Here is a 20,093-nt window from a genome sequence, read left to right on the forward strand (position 1 = left end):
CTGTCAGGGTCTGGGATAGAACCTGGGTCTCTGGTGTGTGGGGTAGTCTCATTACCACTCAGCTACTAGAAGGTGATGATGACATACTGTGCATACATTGCATACATGGTACCCTTCATACATATACACACTTTATACATACCCACACATGATACACCCCTTACATATACACACTCTATACATATGCACACATTATACACCGCTTAAAAATACACACTCTATAGTTATGCACACATGATACACCCCTTACATATACACACTCTATACTTATACACACATGATACAACCCTTACATATGCACACTCTATACTTATGCACACATGATACACTCCATACATATATACACATGATACACCTGATACATATTCACAGTCTATACATACGCACACATGATACACCCCTTACAAATACACACACTATATGTACTTAGGCACACTTGATACAACCCTTACATATACACACTCTATACATATGTACTCCACAAATATAGGCACGTGATACACTCTATACATCTATACACCCCATACATATACACACTCAATACACCCCTTACAAATACACACATGATACACCCCTTACAATACATATATACACTCTATACATACGCACACATGATGCACCCCTTACACTTACACACACTATAAATATAGGCACATGATACACTCTATACATATACACACTATAAATATGGGCACATGATACACTCTATACATATATACACATCTGCACACACAATACACTCCATAATTATACATAAAGATTCCAAAGACATTTAGTGTATGGTCTAACTGACATTTTGACAGTTAGACGTGTAGTGTATGTGTATGAATTAATGTGTTTATAGATGTTTTCCTGCACTGGGTTGCAGCTGGAAGGGCATCCATGTGTAAAACATTCTTGATAGGTTGGGGGTTCATTCTGCTGTGGCGACCCCTGATGAATAAAAGGACTAAGCTAAAAAGAAAATAAATTAAATAGTAATTTCTTAAAATATAAATAATAATTTAATTTATGTTCATTTATGGCCATCTTTAAAAGCCATCTTGTGTTTAGTAAAATAAACGTTGATAGGGACCTAACCTTTTTTTTTAAAGAAATATATAAAACAATGAGAAATACCTGGGGGTTCATTCCGCTGTGGCGAACCCTGACCCAGGGACTAAGCCGAAGAAAAATGAATAAATGAATGACTGAATGAGAAAAACCCACTGACTAAATTAAGGGTGTAATGATCGTTACAAACAGCAGGGGGCGTTATGTCACTTCAAAATATCCATTGCACGAATTTAATTCATTCTCACAGTCCTTCCAGTATAAAATAAGGTTGAAATTATTAATGATTCACATTAAATAATAAAAAATTGTTCCCTACAATTTACTCTGCTATTATATTTATGTTAAGTATGATCCATAGCCTATGTTCTTCCAAACCTGCACTGCGCCCAGGCCGCTTGGGGATGCCCGTTTCTGAAGATTTTTCACTGACTCAAATGGGGGATTACCTCATTTCCATAACATCATGAGAGGACGAGGGCGTGATAGACACTTGTGATAAGTAACGCTGTACCTCACTTTTGACGTCACAGTCTGCGCCTCTCACTGGGCGACGGGCGAGTGGGTGTGTTTAACGGGGGGCTTCATTCATAAATACAAAAAGATTTTAAAGCCCAAATTCAGGAGAAGACCGGTGGAATCGTTCGCGAGCTTCCCCTCTTTCGTCTCATGGACCACGTGAATTAGAGTTCGGTGAGTTTTGGTTCGCCTGTCTTTCACACAGTTATTGTTTCCTCGATCAGCGTCTTGAATGACATCGCGCTTTATTATTGGAGGGTGATGATAGCCTGAAATGTGGAGAGAGCATCTTCAGCCAACGAGTTTCTGCTGGTCTGAGGAAGCACACAACCGATTTACTTTGCGTTTTACGGGTTATCTGTTTATTGTAAATGCTTGAACTCTTTTGTTTTGGGAGTGATATTTAAATCCATCTTGTATTTGGGTTTATCGAGCGTCTATTGATGCTCACATAACGCTGTTATGGCAAGCGGTTTAAACATTCATATATTTTAACTAACTGTGTTGTAGTCTAGTCATAACCAAAAACTGACTAGTTTTACTAGCGACAGTGATTATCTCAATTAAGCAACTTGCTATTCCAGCTTTACTAGTAGGCTAATTATTAGCTATTGTTTGTAGTAGCTGCTAGAACTAGAAAGTAGCAAAGCTGGAATAGCAGAAACAGTTTAAGTACAATAATACTTGTCTAAATAAATAACATGTGAATTCCCAATAACATAGTATCTATCTCTGTTAAAATAAATGTATAATGTAATCGATAATAAGTCGTTAAGTAGCCTACCATGAAAACGAAAAATGAATAGGATAAACAGAAGCGACAACAATACAATTATGAGTACACAGTTGTTCTCAAATAAGTACCGAATAACAATAATAATAAGTATCGAAAATATACACACACACACACACACACACACACACACACATATATATATATATATATATATATATATATATATATATATATATATATATATATATATATATATATATACGTGCAATTTATTACCAGTAACAATGAAATATTTACCAAAAAAAATCATGTTATCAAAAATATTTTTGTTGCTACTTGTCTACCAATGAAACGTAAAGCTTAAAAAAATAGCAGCAATAACTGATGTACTGTAATTGAAGTATCTGAATAAAGTGCACATTTAATTGAGATTTTTATATACGTTACTTCCACTGATATTACAACTGAATATTTAATAACCAATGATGAAATAGCTACACAAACCTAACTGACGATCAGTAGTGATGATAATACTTTGTAATATGTAAAATAAAGCTGCTAGTAACACAAACACATGCATTTGTATTAAAAAGTATTATTTAGCTATTGTATTTAGTAGCTGCTAGAACTAGAAAGTAGCAAAGCTGGAATAGCAAAAACCGTTTAAGTACAATAGCACTTGTCTAAATAAGTAACATATGAATTACCAATAAAATTACAATTTATCTCTGTTAAGTGTATAATGTAATTGATAATAAATCATTAAAAGTAAGTAGCCTACTATGAAAAATGAAAACGGAATAGGATAAACAGAAGCGACAATACAATTATAAGTACTCAATTAAGTACAGAATAACAATAATAATAAGTACTGTATAACAATAATAATTAGCAACGTATAAATATACATACATACATACATACATACATACATACATATATATATATATATATATATATATATATATATATATATATATATATATATATATATATATATATATATATATATATATATATATTGGATTTGTGCAATTTATTACGAGTAACAATGGAATATTTAGCAAAAAATAGCTTTATTTTATTAAATCGAAAACCATTTTGTTGCTAGTAGGCTACCAATTAAGGTGGCAAAAGTAGCAGCAATAACTGAAGTACTCTGAATCTGAATAAAGTACACATTTGATTGAGATTTTTACACGTTATTACCACTGATATTACCTCTGAATATTTAATAACCAATGATGAAATAGCTACACTAACCTAACTGACGATCAACTGACGATGAGGATAATACTTTGTATTATTCAAATAAAATAACTGCTAGCAACACAAACACAGGCATTTGTATTAAAAAGTCCAAGAAATGCTTATGAGAAGATTTTTTTTTGAACGTGCTACACCTCCGCAGAGTCTGCCAGGCATGACAGCATGGACATATGTTGCATAACATTGGTGATAGTTGGTTGTTAAATAAGACTGTAAAATATGTTAAACAAAAATAGTGTTTAGATATCTAATTTAATCCAATATATGACTTATTATTATGAGACTATTCTGATTATTTCAACAAAGTAGATTTTTTAAAGCTTAGATATAGTAAAAATAAGTGTTTTTTTACATTGAAAAATTAGGAAAATGATAAAGTAATCTAATAGAGTAGTCATTAATAGTTCAAATGGCTTGTCGCAATACTTATAATATCCAATAACACAATACATGAGGACAATATAGCTTCATACTAATGCAACAACTGAGCTTAAATGATCTCAGGAATGCACATTGCTAAAGAGCCGGAGAGGGAGAAAGCGAAAGAGAGAGAAGCTCTGAGAACAGGTAGGTGGGCAGAAGCTGCAGCAGGAGCTCAAGGCTTTGCAGTCCAAGCCGTTAAACCCGCTGCTATCTCTGCATCTCATGCACACAAACACACGCTGCCTTCAGAATATGGGGGAAAAGGCAGCGTCGCAGCATTAAAGAAACGCAGACTTCTTGGGAGGTGAGTGTGCATGAGTGTGTGAGAGCGAGAGAGGCTTTTTTTTTTGCGGTTTCAGGCAGAAAAGCTGTGGCGTTAATGGTATTAAAGAGAGCATATGCTGCCGGGCCTCAGCCAGCATGATAAACAAGGAAATGAAAAAGGTTGTCGTGGAAGAATAGGGTGACGTTTTGTCACAAAATTGCATAAGTATTTGTTTGTATTGATCACAAAATATGTTTAGGGTTTGTTGTTTAAGGTTTAAAAGGTATAAGGTGTTTGCTTCTATATTTTTATCTGAAAAGAAAACACTGGGAATACATTTAAAGGGATAGTTCGCCCAATAAAATGAACATTTTCTCATCATTTACACACCATTGACTTGTACAAAACCTGTTTGAGTTTTTTTTAATTGTGTTGAACACAAAAGATGATGTATTAAAGAATGTGGGGAAACCTGTAACCTGTTGAAGGAAAAACAAATACTTTGGAAGTCAATGGTTTGAGGATTCCTCAAAACATCTCTTCAAAACATACTCTGTTTTGGAACAAGCAAAAGCTTTATTGTCATTCCGCTACATGTGTGGAGGAACGAGGAACGAAATGTCAAGTCTCTCAGGACAACGGTGCTACATAAATGAATCATAAATACAAAGGCAACACTTGACATAAGAGCTATTAAAAAAAAACATACATGTACTGACATATACTATAAGACACTTAACTATACACATAAGACAGGCTATACAAGTATTTTTACACAAGACTGAACAATAATGTGCCGGATATTGTGCAAGAAAGGTATTAAAGCTGAATATTGTGCAAAAGAGGTGTTTAAGGTTTAATATTGTGCAAGAGTTATTTAATATTGTGGCAAGCAGTGTAACATGATTGGGGTACATTTATAGTAAACATTCTTGTCATTATTGAGTTCTTGTAAGATTGGATAAAGTGTCAGGTGCATAAGAAGAGTGTTTCTACAGGTGGTTTGTCAAGCCTACTCACCTGAATGAGTCACAATTTAAAATGCACAATGTTTCCAAGAGACATGGGAAGATGACAGATGGTTCATTTTTGGGTGATCTGTTTATTTAGTTTTTATTTATCTATTTGTTCATGCATTTATATTACAATGAATTTCCTTATAGGATATGCTTTCTCAAAATTGGTTTCCTAGAGTTTTATTTACAGTTTAAGTCAGAATTATTAGCCCCCCTGTTTATTCCCCCCCCCCCCCCCCCCCCCAATGTCTGTTTAATGGAGGGAAGATTTTTTTCAAAACATAATAGTTTTAATAACTCATCTTTAATAACTGATTTATTATATCTTTGCCATGATGACAGTAAATAATATTTTACTAGATTTTTTCAAGACGCTTCTAAGTCACATTTAAAGACTGAACTAGGTTACCTTGGCAGGTTAGGCTAATTAGGCAAGTTATTGTATAATGATGAAAAAAATGTTTAAAATGTTTTTAAAAACTTAAAAACTGCTTTTATTCTAGCTGAAATAAAACAAATAAGACTTTCTTCAGAAGACAAAATATTATCAGACATACTGTGGAAATTTTCATGTTCTGTTAAACATAATTTGGGAAATATTTAAAAATAATAATAATTATTTAATAATTCTGACTTCAACTGTAAATTCATGGGAAGCATTTTATTCCTGGCTGTTGGAAATGTTTTGTTATCTACAGTAGTGATAAAAACAGATATCTCAAATCTTTAATATGTGAGCATAATAAAAGAAGTTTATTTTATTTGTGTTTTTGCAAATATATGCAAATTATTCAATATTATCCTTGCATATTTAAAAAAATTAACTATTATCAAACATTTTGCTGTCAGTAACGATGAAATATTTGCTTTATTTGGTTAAAAACCCCTAAAAATAAATTATATATAAAAATATTAATCAAAAGACTTTGTTGCATGTTGGCTATCATAAAATACATACAATTGTCTGGTTTTTTTTTGTGTAAAAAATAAAATGTCAAAATAAACAGAACATTTATGTAAAGTGAAAATAAAACACTTGGACTATGTTAAAATTCAAACAATTTTTTTTTATTATTAAAAACTTTCTGTCAATTGAATAAAACCTGGTTTGAATCACAGTGGCCAAATATGAAGATTTAAGATGATTGGTATTAGTGTTTTGACTACCAACGAAATATAAAATTGTCTGTTTTAAAAACTTTTGTAAAAATAAAATGTGAAAATATACATTAGAACATTTATGTAAAGTGAAAATAAAATACTTGGAATATGTTAGAATACAAACAATTTTTTTTTTTTAATAATTAAATACTTTCTGTAAAGAGGTTAAAACCTAATTTAAAATAAAAATGTGTAAAAGTGATACATTTTTTGCTCAAATCTTTTAAAACAAGGCACCGTCTAATGTGTAGGTCAAACAATTAAGCTGTATGACACTTTTTTATGTCTTTGATTAACTGACATTTATAAACTAGTAAATGTCTGATGAAACCTGTAGCTGAAATTTTGACTCTATTCATTCTTTAACTTGAGTACGTCATGTTCATTAAAAAAACAAAAACTCTCTGTTCAGGGATGCTTTCATTTTATTTTCCTTGTAAAAGTCGAATCCTTCTAAAGAGCTGTAACCGGCTTCAAAGCAGCTGCCTGACTTCCTGTAATGTCTTCCTCAGGGGGGACACTCTCTCTGGCTTGGACCATGAGCAATGACTCTGCCATATTGACAAACTCAACAGCAGAACCCCCAACCGTAAGTACTTGTGCTTTTTTCCTTCCTGTGCTGGTTACTTTCATTACGTCCATTCCCAGTGCTATCGCCAGACATGCCAATCGAAAAATATCCTGTTCTGCGTCCCTCATAATTGGATCCACCGCAACATCTAAGCAAATTAGCCCTTGCGAGAGAACTTTGAGTCAGACCGAATCCATCGCTCCGTCAGACGATGTGAAAGAGCATCAGACCCCTGAGTTACTGTCAGGAACTTCAATTACCGGCATAAGCGGCATCATTCGATTAGATTAGAATGAAGACCTTTATTCAGGAACAGCCACTAATTAAAGGACGTTCAGGGATTTTGCATCTTGAATGTAAGGTCAATGAAAAAGTTCATTCAGAAATTATTTGTTTATGTACCTTTATGCTGTTCTAAACTTGTTATAAAAAAGAGATAGTTTGAAGAGTGTTCTTGCTTCCTTCAAAAAAGATTTATAAAAGCATCAAAAATGTCAATATATTTTACTAATCATCAGAAGTGTAATGATTGCTTTGTGAGGAACAGAAATACCTGATTTGTGAATCAGTCATTCTTGAGTCAGTTCATTCAGAACTTGAGTAAATACTGACAGCAAGTACAAAGAAAATGTTGAGCGATGTTTAAATAAGAAAGTTTTGATAACTAAATTTGGGTAACTGAACTTAGTCTGGCGATTCAATCTGCTGTGACGACGCCTGATAAATCAGAAACTAAGCCAAAGGAAATGTAATAAATGAATAGGGAAATTTCTAAGCTACGTCAAGCATGACGTCACATGTTCAATTGCACATACCGGTTGCAATAAAAGACCAGTTGTAATAGCAAACATGTCGTGTTGTGTTGTAGGATGCCAAATTCGATAGTCCAAAAATAGAAAACCTAAATTTTACCATACACCACACTGCTTTTAATGCCAACTGCAGACGTTTTTGGCTAACAGCCATGGTAAGAGCTGACCTAATTAAAAATGCTTGACTCGGCAGTTCTCATTTTATATCAGGTAAGTTCTCGATATGCTGAATCATGCACATTACTCGTTTTTTGATTGCAGCAATGATTTTAGCAAAAACAGTTAAATTTGGTGAATTAAACTGCGGACACTGAATGCTTAGAATGAAATGTAAAAATGTACGTTCACATACCCTTCCACTTTGGTGCAGTTTGCTGTCAGAATGCAGTTGTTTTGCTTGTTGATGATTACCCAGACCTTGTACAGCTCCGTCCTCTTTCCTTGTTTTTGGCTAGGCAGAACCTCGGTTTTTGAATCTGGTAATCATGGAACATTATTTCTTGCACATGACCACACAGAACAACATTGTTGCCATCCAAAGACTTGTAGGCCTTTAAGTTTTCTTTTGTAGAATCACTTGGAGTTTCATAGTTGTGTATTTTAGGCTGGATGCTTGGCCATTTCGTCCTATCCAATATCCATTGGAATGTTGCTATTTATCGCAAATGAAGCTCACTTTAACGTTAATTTTGCTGAATAACTCTGCTTATTACTGGGTGACAAGCTGTTATAATACGCTGAAAGCATTAGGTAAATAACATATGTAATATGTAATCAATATAACTTATCTCTGATACAACAACAAACTCTGTACTGCATCGATTGTCATTCCCTCGCTGTAAATGCTAGCGCTCCTATAAGAGCACAGACACTCTTCTGTATATAACACTAATACTGAGACGGTTAAGGCTTTTTAGAAAGGCCAAAACAACATTTCGGATGTTTTACAATGCGGTCAGCCTGCTGGTTTGTCCATAGACACACATTTTTGTCATCACATGATCCCTTATAACATATCACATGACTTTTTTAATACATATACTGGAATTTGTTTGGTAAAAGTGTTCCCATTGCAGTTTATACATTATATTTTCTTATAGAATACAAAGTTTATCCTACTCAGTTATGCGCATATGTTTTTTATGTGCATTTTCAAAATGCGCATTTTAGGTTTTCCATCAACCGTTTTTTATGTGCATATCCAAATGCGCATAAAAATAAGTGGATGGAAACGTAGCTATATTCGTTGTTCTGTTAAAGTAAACTTCTTTGCACACTGTTTGTGTTTTGTCTGGCGCACTTGACAGCTGTCAATTTACTCTGCTGCCCCACCTCTTGCTCGCCGCTGATAAGTTGGTAAATCGAGTTTGCGCCTGTGAACACAGCGCCCCCTCTGTTCAAAAAATGTAACACGATTCGTTCAACATTTCTACCGATTTGAATCATCACACATTTTAATCGATTTTCACAGAGAATTCTTACATACTTATAAATTAATGAACTTAGGTTGCATTCAGGGATGAATTTGTTTTGTGTTCGGTGTAAACACAGTTTGTTAATGAATGACCTCATATTGCATTACACTCTGTGTCTAAACACTAAAACTGTATTAAAACTGTTTTTTACAAAACTGTTTTACTCACAGATGTTTAATTTTTACAAACTGAATTAAGTGAATGAATTAAAAATGGTTTTAGTAAGAAATTTTGTCCGACTTTAGACAAAGCAGATGCCATGTAACTGTCCTGTTTGGCAAAAAAAAGTAACTCAATTACATGAATGATAATGATCACATGTATTTGGAGTTCATTATGGACTTCCAAAACAAATAACCATAAACGATGCTAACTAAGAGATTACAACTACTGTATCGCAACGTTGTGGTGCAGTGGGTAGCACATTCGCCTCACAGCAAGAAGGTCACTGGTTTGAGCCTTGGCTGGGTCAGTTGGCATTTCTTTGTGGAGTTTGCATGTTCTGCCCATGTTCTGGTGGGTTTCCTTTGGGTGCTTTGGTTTCCCCCACAAGTCCAAAGAAATGCTGTACAGGTGAAGTGGGTATGCTAAAATTATGCCATAGTGTATGTGTGTGAATGAGTGTGTATGTGTTTCCCAGTGATGGGTTGCAGCTGGAAGGGCGTCTGCTGCATAATTGCTGTTGGCGATTCATTCTATATTAGAAATGTGTTGAAAAAATCTTCTCTTCGTTAAAACAGAAATTGGGGAAAAAACAAACAGGGGGCTAATATTTCAGAGGGAGTAATAATTCTGACTTCAACTGTATGTAAAACACATATATGTCGAATATAAATGTCAGAAACATATATGTCCCATGTATGCATTGGCTGCCGTCACTTTGAAGAAAAAAAACATACATGAAAATCATAATTCCCACCTGGCTCTCAAACAATCGCTCTGTGCAACAAACTGATCTTTATTAACAACTTTATTACCTGCTATTCACAATGCAGGTTCTGTTCATACATCATTCGTGGGCAAGTCCTTGTCCTCTCAGTAGTAAACAACCAGTGCGTCACCTCATGTTTCATTCGCAGCTGTGAATACATCATTACATTAAGACAGAAATACGTTTTGGCTGAATTATAGTATATAAATACATAAATACTCCTTCAACACTATTTGGAGGTGTCCACATTGCTGAGCAATGCATGTAAAACAAGGTAAAGGCTTCCTTTATGCTTTTCCTAAAATTAAAAATATAATTGGCTGAATCGTAGAGATGCTGGATTAAGATAATGTGGAGGGTCAAATCGAGATTAATCGTGCTGCCCTAACTTAAATAATTTTTTGTGATCAAAGTATGTTTTGTTTATATTTCAGAGCTTTATAACCTATTTAATTAATCAATTTAATGGAGTAACTTAAATTCCAAACGTACTGATTTTTAATATAATGTGTTCATAAAACCCCTACAAGTGTCTCGGCTAATCTCATTGACCATCGATTGTAGCTGTGGTTCAAGTCAGACCAGGGCCGGAGTGGGACTTTTTTTCAGCCCTGAGTTTCAAGCCTTAGACCGGCCCACCTCAGTTCACGACTGACTGTATTGAAACAAGGTCATTTCCAATTCAGATTCTATCAATTCTCAATTTCTCAATTTTCAAAGAAAAAGCTGCTTTAGAACTTCAAAATGTTTATTTTTTATATAAATATGAGAAAATTAAAGGGTAGATAAATCTCCAACACTATTCTTTAAAGAATCAAAATGTCCTTTCCTGCAATATCTGAATATATATTCTGTGTAAAATTCTTTATAGATATCTATTCCTTTGTAACGGTGGTCACACAAAAAAATAAAAATAAATTATGTACACCTACATAAGTAACCCAAACAGTATTATATGTCTTAACACTAAAAATGAAAAAAATAAAATAAATTTATTTAGGTGAGGTCGAACTCTGGTCGGTGGTGTCGCAATGCAACTTGCTGACCACTGGACAACAATGGCGCTGTTTTGCTGCTGTGTTTGGAATAAAAAATAAGTATTGCACTGTTACCTGCAAGACTCTTAACCGCAGTATTACTTTCCATTGATGGCTTAATCTTTTTCACCCCTTTTTAGATTTCTGATCAAGTTATGTTAGATTCATTAATGTAGTGAATAATCTGATTTTCATTGAGGAGGTGTAATTATTCGAATTCTTATATTCACTAAGGTGCCACTGTTTGGGGTCAGATGATAGTTATATCATCATTAATGATGCATTTTTCATGGGGCTGCGAGAAAATAAATAGAAAGTGTGGAGCTGCGGCAAAATAATGTACAAAAAGAGTGAGGCTTTGGTCAAAAAAATAAATAAATGAAAACAGTGCGACTGCTGAGAGCGCAAGCATTTAGGGACACCAGCCCTTGTAGCCAAAAAACAGACCGACCCACCGGGAATTCTCCTGGTCCGCCCGATTAGCCAATCCGGGCCTGAGTCAGACGCACCTTTCGTGTCAAAGAAGGCGGACCCCCAGAGCCACACCTTCCTATTTCCACAGACCAAATGTAATTTAAAGGTGTTTTAAAACCCAATTTTAAAATAAAATCTGAAAAATTTGCTTTGACAAGCAGTTAAAAACTCATAAAAACAATCTTAATATCCACTTTTGCTTGATTGTTTTCAAAATGACATCCAAGAATCAGTTCGTTGTTTGATTTCACTTTAAGTACACTGGGACCCAAGCTGTAGCAACGTTTTTCAGCAACAAGCTTTTACTGGACAAATTTTGCATATTTGGTTCTAACATAATTTTTGATAAAGGTAACGTGTGAAGGAAAAGTAAATAATTATTGTTTTTATGGATTATTTTGTCTATTTTGTTAATCCATGTCTTTATTTTGTTCTTATTGAGACCACCATGATGGCACTATCCAGTTTCCACGTTCTCAAAGAAAGACTTTCAACCCATTTGTAGTCGTAGGAACTTAGTTATAGGACCTAGCCACAAAACGATTCTCAAGAACAAAAATGCCCCTGGTTGCAATTTTAGTCACTAGAATGCAGGAATGACGTAAGGCAGCCGACTGTGACATCAAGTGCCGAATAACAAGTTGATTAAGAGGTGAAATCACCTATGACAACCTGTATTGCTAATCATCAAGGCTTAGAAATGAGCTCAATACCACAGACAATAGCGACAAGTAAATTAAGTGCACATTAGATTCCCAATGTATGTATTGTGGAGCTTCGTTCATTCATTCATTCAATTTCCTTTAGCTGAGTCCCTTATTTATCAAAGGTCGCCACAGCGGAATGAACCGCCAACTATTCCGACATGGTTTACACAGTAAATGCCCTACCTCGTACTTGTGAAAGTTTATAAAATGTAGAAAAAAAATACTGCACCATTTTTTTTACATGCATATGCCCAGTCGACATACACTTACATCACTATAGTTCCTATTGTGTTCCTATATAGTTTCTTGGTTAGACTACCCTGAAGTAGTAGCTAATTGACTCCCCTCAAAAGTAATTTCTTTCCTGCAAACCAGACCTAGGTACTTCTGTCAATAGTTCTAGGAACTCCAAAACTGTTCTTACCAGGGGTTGTCGCGGAAGCACTTCAGATAATTTTGGAAGGGCACTTTCTATTCAAGACTAAAAAGGGCATGTGCACTGCACAGGTTGAGCCCTATGTGTGCACGTGCCTGGTTCTTAAGTTGTGAGTGCCTCTATTAAAAAAGAAACGCTACGCAAATGTGGGCTAATGGCCTTCCGAACTCCTTCATTTGCAAATTTATAGATAAGAGGCTATAAATAAACTTCTTCGATCTTCAAGCGAACAATGGCTTTTAGTTAATTAGGGTTTCTTCTCCACCAATTGAAACATGGGATAAGGTAAGAGCTATTGTAAGGGCTCGATCAGCCTTTGTTCTTCTGCTCTTAGTTAGCATTCTTTCCATTGCACACCTTTTCGGATGCATGAATGAAGATGACAATGAAGCAGGTGGCAGGGTGAAAGGTGTTGTATGCCTTTGTGCTTTGATGTCTTTGAGGATGAAACCTTCTGTCTCTATGGTTCTTGTCTCTGTGGCTGTAGGTCTATCTTTGGTTTGGTGAAAACTGTACTTAATGTCTCAACTCAGACACAAAAGCCTCCACACCTGAAAGTCTTCGTCTCCAGAAACCAGGCTTTATGTAATGTCACTGTAGGAGCCAATTTTGAAACAAAAGCCTGTTATGCAAAAAAAAAATCTCTGGCTTATGTCTCCGGCAAACAAAACTGAAAGTCTTTCTGGTTTGAGACACAAAAAATTAGCACAGTGGAATTGGAGAAACCTATGTAATATGAAAATTGAAGTCATGCGGTTTTACTCTGAGTAGGAATGTCCATTGTGACTGGTTGGGTTTTTCTCTGGGTTTTTTTTTTTTTGCAGAATGGCACGTTGTCGTCAGAGACACAGAATGGCTACGTCCTCCTGCTGGTCCTCTTGTCCATTTTTGTCGGGGGGACACTGGTCCTGCTCTCTGTCCTTCTGATTGTCTGTCGCCGCTGTTGTGAAGGAGACAGACGTCATGCATGGTAAGACGAATCCATTGTAACTCATACATTGTCTGAATCCTCATACATATTCCTGGACAAATTTCTGTCAGCCAATCAGATTTTAGGGTTAGGGCCTTGAATAATATTGAACCTGCTTTGTATTCCTGCTTAGTTCTTGTCTGGAAAAAATGTTAGGAGGTGGGATATAATACAAATATAGGTGTATGCATAACATATACATCTACACACCGGCTACTTTATTGGGTACACCTAACTTGTTCAGGGTTGGACCTGCTTTTGCCTTCAAAACTGCCCTAATCCTTCGTCGCAAAGATTCAACAAGGTACTGGAAATATTCCTCAGAGGTTTTGGTCCATATTGACATGATAGCATTACGCAGTTGCTGCAGATTTCTGAGGTACTTGTCTATGATGCAAATCGCCCGTTCCGCCACATCCCAAAGGTGCTCTAGTGGATTGAAATCTGGTGATTGTGGAGGCCATTTGAGTACAGTGAACTCATTGTCATGTTTAAAAAGATCATCAGAAGCCATCAGAAGATGGGTATACTGTGGTCATAAAGGGATGGACTTGGTCAGCAACAATACTCAGGTAGGCCGTGGCATTGACAAGATGCTCAGTTGGTACTAATGGGCCCAAAAAACGCCAAGAAAATGTTCAAATGTTCAAAGCCACTTAAATCACCTATCTTCCCTGTTCTAATGCTCTGTTTGAGCTGCAGCAGGTCGTCTTGATCATGTCTATATGCCTAAATGCATTGAGTTGCTGCCTTGTGACTGCCATGAGTTAAACAGGTGTACCTAATAAAGTGGCAGATCAGTGTGTGCATATATATATATATATATATATATATATATATATATATATATATATATATATATATATATATATAGTAGCAATGGTATAGCTAAAATCGCAACTAAATAATTAAATAATATTGACTTATTTAGTCAATGCCAATGTCAATGTTAATGTCAATTTTATTTATATAGCTCTATTACACACAACCAAAGGTTAACCAATGTGCTGAACAATACAAATCACAAAGAACAAATATAAAATTATAGCTTAAACTAACAAATTTCACTAATAGTTATTATAGCTAAAAACAAACAATTCTCACTGATAAAATGCCAAATCAAAAAGGTAAGTTTTCAACCTAGATTTAAAAACAGACAGATATGGTATAGACCTAATACAGAGGGGCAGAGCATTCCACAAGGTAGGACCATCTACTGCTAAAGCCCGGTCACCCCTGCATTTCAACCTCGACTTTGGGATTTAAATTAGTCTCTGGTTAGATGACCGAAGAGACCGACCAGGCTGATGTTCAGTCAACAGGTCTGACAGGTAGAAAGGAGCTAGGCCATTTAGAGATTTAAAAACCAGGAGAAGAATTTTAAAAGTGACACAATAGTGCACAGGCAACCAGTGCAGAGAGCGCAAAACTGGTGTAATGTGGTCATATTTTTTGGTGCTGGTTAAAAGCCTTGCAGTAGCATTTTGAACTAGCTGTAGGCGGGATAGAGTTGTCTGACTGATGCCAAAATATAGCGCATTAGAGTAGTCCAATCTTGAAGTAATAATAGCATTAATTTTTTTTCTAAATTTTTTTTCTAGATAAAATAGGTTTGACTGTTTTTAAAAGTTGAAGCTGAAAAAAGCAGAATTTGACCACTGTGTTAATCTGTTTATCAAATCTTTAGCCATCATCAAAGATAACACACCCAATTCACCAAGATAAGCTGGTGATGTCCTAGAATAATTTGACAAGTCGAACACAATTGTTTCAGTTTTGCTCTCATAAAATCTAGAAAGTTCAAAGATAACCAGACTTTCACGTCCGACAGGCAAGACATAAGAGTCTCCAGTCCACTTGTCTCCAGTCTCATTTTTAATTTGGTTTAATTTCTATGTTAAACCATAATTAACAGCAATTACATCTAAAAAAAAATTATTCCGACAAAATAAATGAAAAGATACAAATCTTAAAAATGTACAATAATAACAAACCTAAAAAAAATTGCTTACAGAAAATACAAAAATAAAAAAAGTTTTATTCATAAAAAACTACAGAAGTATCTTGCCATTTTAAAAATATAACTGGTTATTAGCAGTAGTTTTAGCAGAGTTCATATAAGTGATGATATTTATATGAATTTATATTATAAATGATATTAGTACAATTAAACGTTTAATATTTTAATGATCTTTTTTTCAGTTTTCATTTTAATTTAAGATCAATGTTTAGTTTTATTTTGTGTTTTTGTCATTTTCCCTAGTTTGTTAACACTGATAGTACAGTCAATATGCACTTTTTTATTTGATAAATGTGTTTTTGTTTTAAACATGCAAAATGAACAGTAAATGATTAATGTTAGACTTACTTTTTTATATTTAAATACTATCATTTTTTATTTGTATTTTTATTTCCATAATATTTTTGCACTGTCAGACAGATGGTCGCACCACATGACTAAAACTGCATGAGGTTTAGATTAGGACACACTTTTTATGTTTAGATATTTGTGTTTTTATAGCTCTAACTTAAATACAACATAAGCATAATAAAACACATAAACAAATGAAAATGGTATCAATGAAATGCAAAATGAAATTTAAAACATTTTGCATATCCATTATTATGACAGGTTCCACATCTCCCACTATCAAAGCGACTTAAACCTGAGATGTGCGCACACAGAATCAGTTAAAGGGATAAAGGTATAGTTCACCCAAAGATTTTAATTCTTTCATTATTTATTCAACCTTCACTTGTTCTAAAGAAGATATTTTGAAGAATGTTGCAAACCTGTAACCATTGACATCTATATGATTTGTTTTTTTTTCTACTATGTATGTCAATGACTACAGATTTTCAGCATTCAAAAAAAATTATACATATTTTTGTAAATGATGTAGTAAATGTAAACTACGTAAATGATGACAGAATTTTTCACTACCCTTTAAATCTAAGAGCACGAGGTTTACTTGCACCAATGTGAACAGTTTGTTCACTAGTGGAATTTAAATAGGGCATTAGCATAATCTTACTAGCAGTCATTCATTACACTTGACCCTTCCACCAGCCTCCCCCATCAACATTAAACTAAAAACTATCCCTTTAAATCTAAGAGCATGAGGTTTACTTGCACACCTCACCAACGTAAACACTTCGGTCACTAGTGGAATCTGAATAGGCATCTTTGACAAAAGATCCTAGCATCAGTTGCTAGTACATCCTTCGAGACCAGGAGAAATTTTCTCCAAGACAGTCTAAACCTCATTTGCATCCGGGTCACGGCACCAATACAGTATATCACTTCCACACTCTGGGAGGCATTAAAAATGCCCCCTAACAAAGACACCAAAGACTCTAACATCAGTCATTAGCATAGTCTTACAAGCTGTCCTCCGTTACACTTGGCCCCCACCCCCTTCCCCCATCAACATTACTCCTATCCCAGCTATGGCACCAATGTAACCCCTCTAGTTGTACTCGCTTGACTGAGAAACTGTCCTTTTGAATCTAAGAGCAAGAGGTTTACTTGAAGACCTCACTAATGTAAACACTCCAGTTACAAGTGGAATCTGAATAGGCATCTTTTGCAAACGCATTCCAGCATCAGTTGCTAGTAAGTCCTTTGAGACCAGGAGAATTTTTCTCCAAACAGCCTAAACCTCATTTGCATCCGGGTCACGGCACCAATACAGTATATCACTTCCACACTCTGTGAGGGATTAAAAATGCCCCCTAACAAAGACATCGAAGACTCTAACATCAGTCATTAGCATAATCTTACAAGCTGTCCTCCGTTAGACTTGACCCCCTCCCCACCCCCTCCCCCATCAACATTACTCCTATCCCAGCCATGGCACCAATGTAACCCCTCCAGTTGTACTCGCTCGACTCTGAGAAAGATTCAAACTGGCAGTTTTAGCATTGGGAACCAAGGGCACTAGCAAGGACATAAAAAAAACGCAGCTTGTAACATCAGTTGCTAGTATCCCTCATTTTACTTGCACTTTTTACTCAGAATTCAAACTTATTTTTGAGTATGTGAGGCAGGCGGACAGCCTCTAGGGTCAGTGCAGAGCGCCTCTAGCGTCAGTAGCTAGTGTGTCTATGAAGGGCAAGGGAATGAGGTTTACCCACATTACTCATATTTACCCTCTTACAAACCTGCCTTCGTCACATTTGCAGATTGGCGCATACCATACAATTCTGACAGATGATGCATATGATTATGTTTCTCACTAAATTATACATCAAATAGAAGCAAGAGGCAGAGATTCAACTGGAATAACCTGATCCTGCCGTGAAGCCAAGGCTGCTCAGCAGTGAAAATGTTTTCTGTGCTCATTCGTCACAGGCTGGCTGTATTTCTCAGTGGCTGCTGAGAGGTGTAGAGTCTGTCTGCTCTCCAGGCAGCCTGGAGGAGTGCAGGCTCACACAAATGACGAGTATAATGAGATCTCATAGCAGCCATCAGCCACGATAAATCACTCCTGGTGCGGGAGAGAGTGCACTCTAGCCAACACCCACTAACACACACACACACAGAGACACACTCACAGTGTGCCATCGTGCTTTGTGGTTACAGGACTGGAAACTCATTTCCAATTTCTCATTACCCACAGTGCCTTATGGCGAATGAAACTGTGTATTGCCGTAATAAAGACAGTGTTGTTATTGTCGCTATCATATGGTATTTATTTAGATGCCAACGCAGGTCAATATAATAGAGAGTTATTCACAAGTGACATTTGTGGATTAAGTCTTTCAAAAACTCAATGTCACAAGATGCCATAAAATCATATTGGAAAAGGATGTCTTTGCAGGACATCTCATTTGGTTTTAATTACGTTGCAGACATTAACTGCGATTTACTACCAGTTGCCTGATTGCAGATAACATTAAAAAATCACTCAGACATTGCTACATTTTGCAAATCAGTACGAAGGAACACACTGAATTAAACATGACATTTAAATGCAGAAAGACTGAAATAGTGTTTTCTTGGTAAATGCACTCCAGTATTCTTTCTTTGCTTTGTTGCAGCTTCAAAAGAAATTTTCGATCCATCATTTGATTGGAAAAAAAATGACTGTAGTGTAGGATCACTAATCATGAATACCAAAATCAATAAATATATATTTTAGGATTTTGTTTTAGTGTTTATTAACAATTACATTATAATTTAATATATATTTGCTGCTCTAAGTATAATATAACATAATATAATAAATATAATATAATATAATATAATATAATATAATATAATATAATATAATATAATATAATATAATATAATATAATATCAATAAATATCAAATATCTAGAGATTCTAAAAATCCTTTTGTATAAGGAACTACTTTCTTCCGCCATTCATTAACATCTGCAGCTGACGTCAGAACAGCAGAAACCATTACTAGTTTACCAATGTCACTTTACAGCGAGTATTTGAATGATTCTCTAGCGTAATGTCTAAAGTGATGACAAAACAGGTGATTTTGCTTACATTTTAAGATTATAAAGCTGAACAGTATAAAATGCCATCAGTCTACAGAGATTTCCCACTATTTTTTTGTCGCAATTGGAATATCACAATAATTAACCCTGAAAAAGCCAAAGCAGCGCAAACACTACCAGATTACTGTTGTCTTTGCGATAAGGAAAAACGCTAAACACATGCAGGCATTTCTTCTTTCTTTCTTTTTACTGAACTAGATTGCAGTAATGAAAACAGGAGACACATTAGAAACAAACAGATGGGTAACTAAAAAGTAACTCAGGGTTATACAAAGAATGGCCAACACAAAATACATACATTCCTGATGTGTGTACCATCTAACACTCAATAGAATACAATTACTATGGTACAATTTAAGCACATAAAAAGAGTGAGCTCGACTTAAAATGTCACTCAACAATTTTATAATGTTTGGATCAGCCGTAGTTTAAAAAACATGCCAATCTTTTCTTCTCTAAGGACTTATTATGCTGTCTAAGTCACCATCTTGTGGATGGACAACATCAACTGTCTTTGCTCTGCTCCTATGAAAGGATAATGGATGCCAAGAAGCTGTATCTCAGAAATTATAAATAATTAAAATAGGCACTATCCTTATGAATAAACTGCATAGATCCAATCAAAACAACCACATTCTTACATAAAAAGCCTTAAAAGTACATGTATTGAGTTTATTAATCTACTGTCACTCTATGAGGGCGGAGTAATACAGAAGGGTGAGGA

At 35.1% G+C, this 20,093-nt stretch overlaps 1 protein-coding gene across 1 annotated transcript in view; it reads left to right on the plus strand.

Moving 5' to 3' along the window:
• Positions 1 to 1,677: 1,677 nt before the first annotated feature.
• Positions 1,678 to 20,093, plus strand: part of cbarpb (CACN subunit beta associated regulatory protein b) — a 44,980-nt gene continuing 26,564 nt past the window's right edge. The window contains exons 1-3 of the mRNA XM_680490.10: positions 1,678 to 1,746; positions 6,955 to 7,031; positions 13,710 to 13,855. Of these exons, the coding sequence (XP_685582.5) occupies positions 6,981 to 7,031; positions 13,710 to 13,855 (197 nt within the window). The 5' untranslated portion in view covers positions 1,678 to 1,746; positions 6,955 to 6,980. The remainder of the gene's footprint in view (positions 1,747 to 6,954; positions 7,032 to 13,709; positions 13,856 to 20,093) is intronic.

This window comes from Danio rerio, chromosome 22 (assembly GCF_049306965.1).
Source record: "Danio rerio strain Tuebingen ecotype United States chromosome 22, GRCz12tu, whole genome shotgun sequence".
In the NCBI taxonomy this organism is placed as follows: Eukaryota; Metazoa; Chordata; class Actinopteri; order Cypriniformes; family Danionidae; genus Danio; species Danio rerio.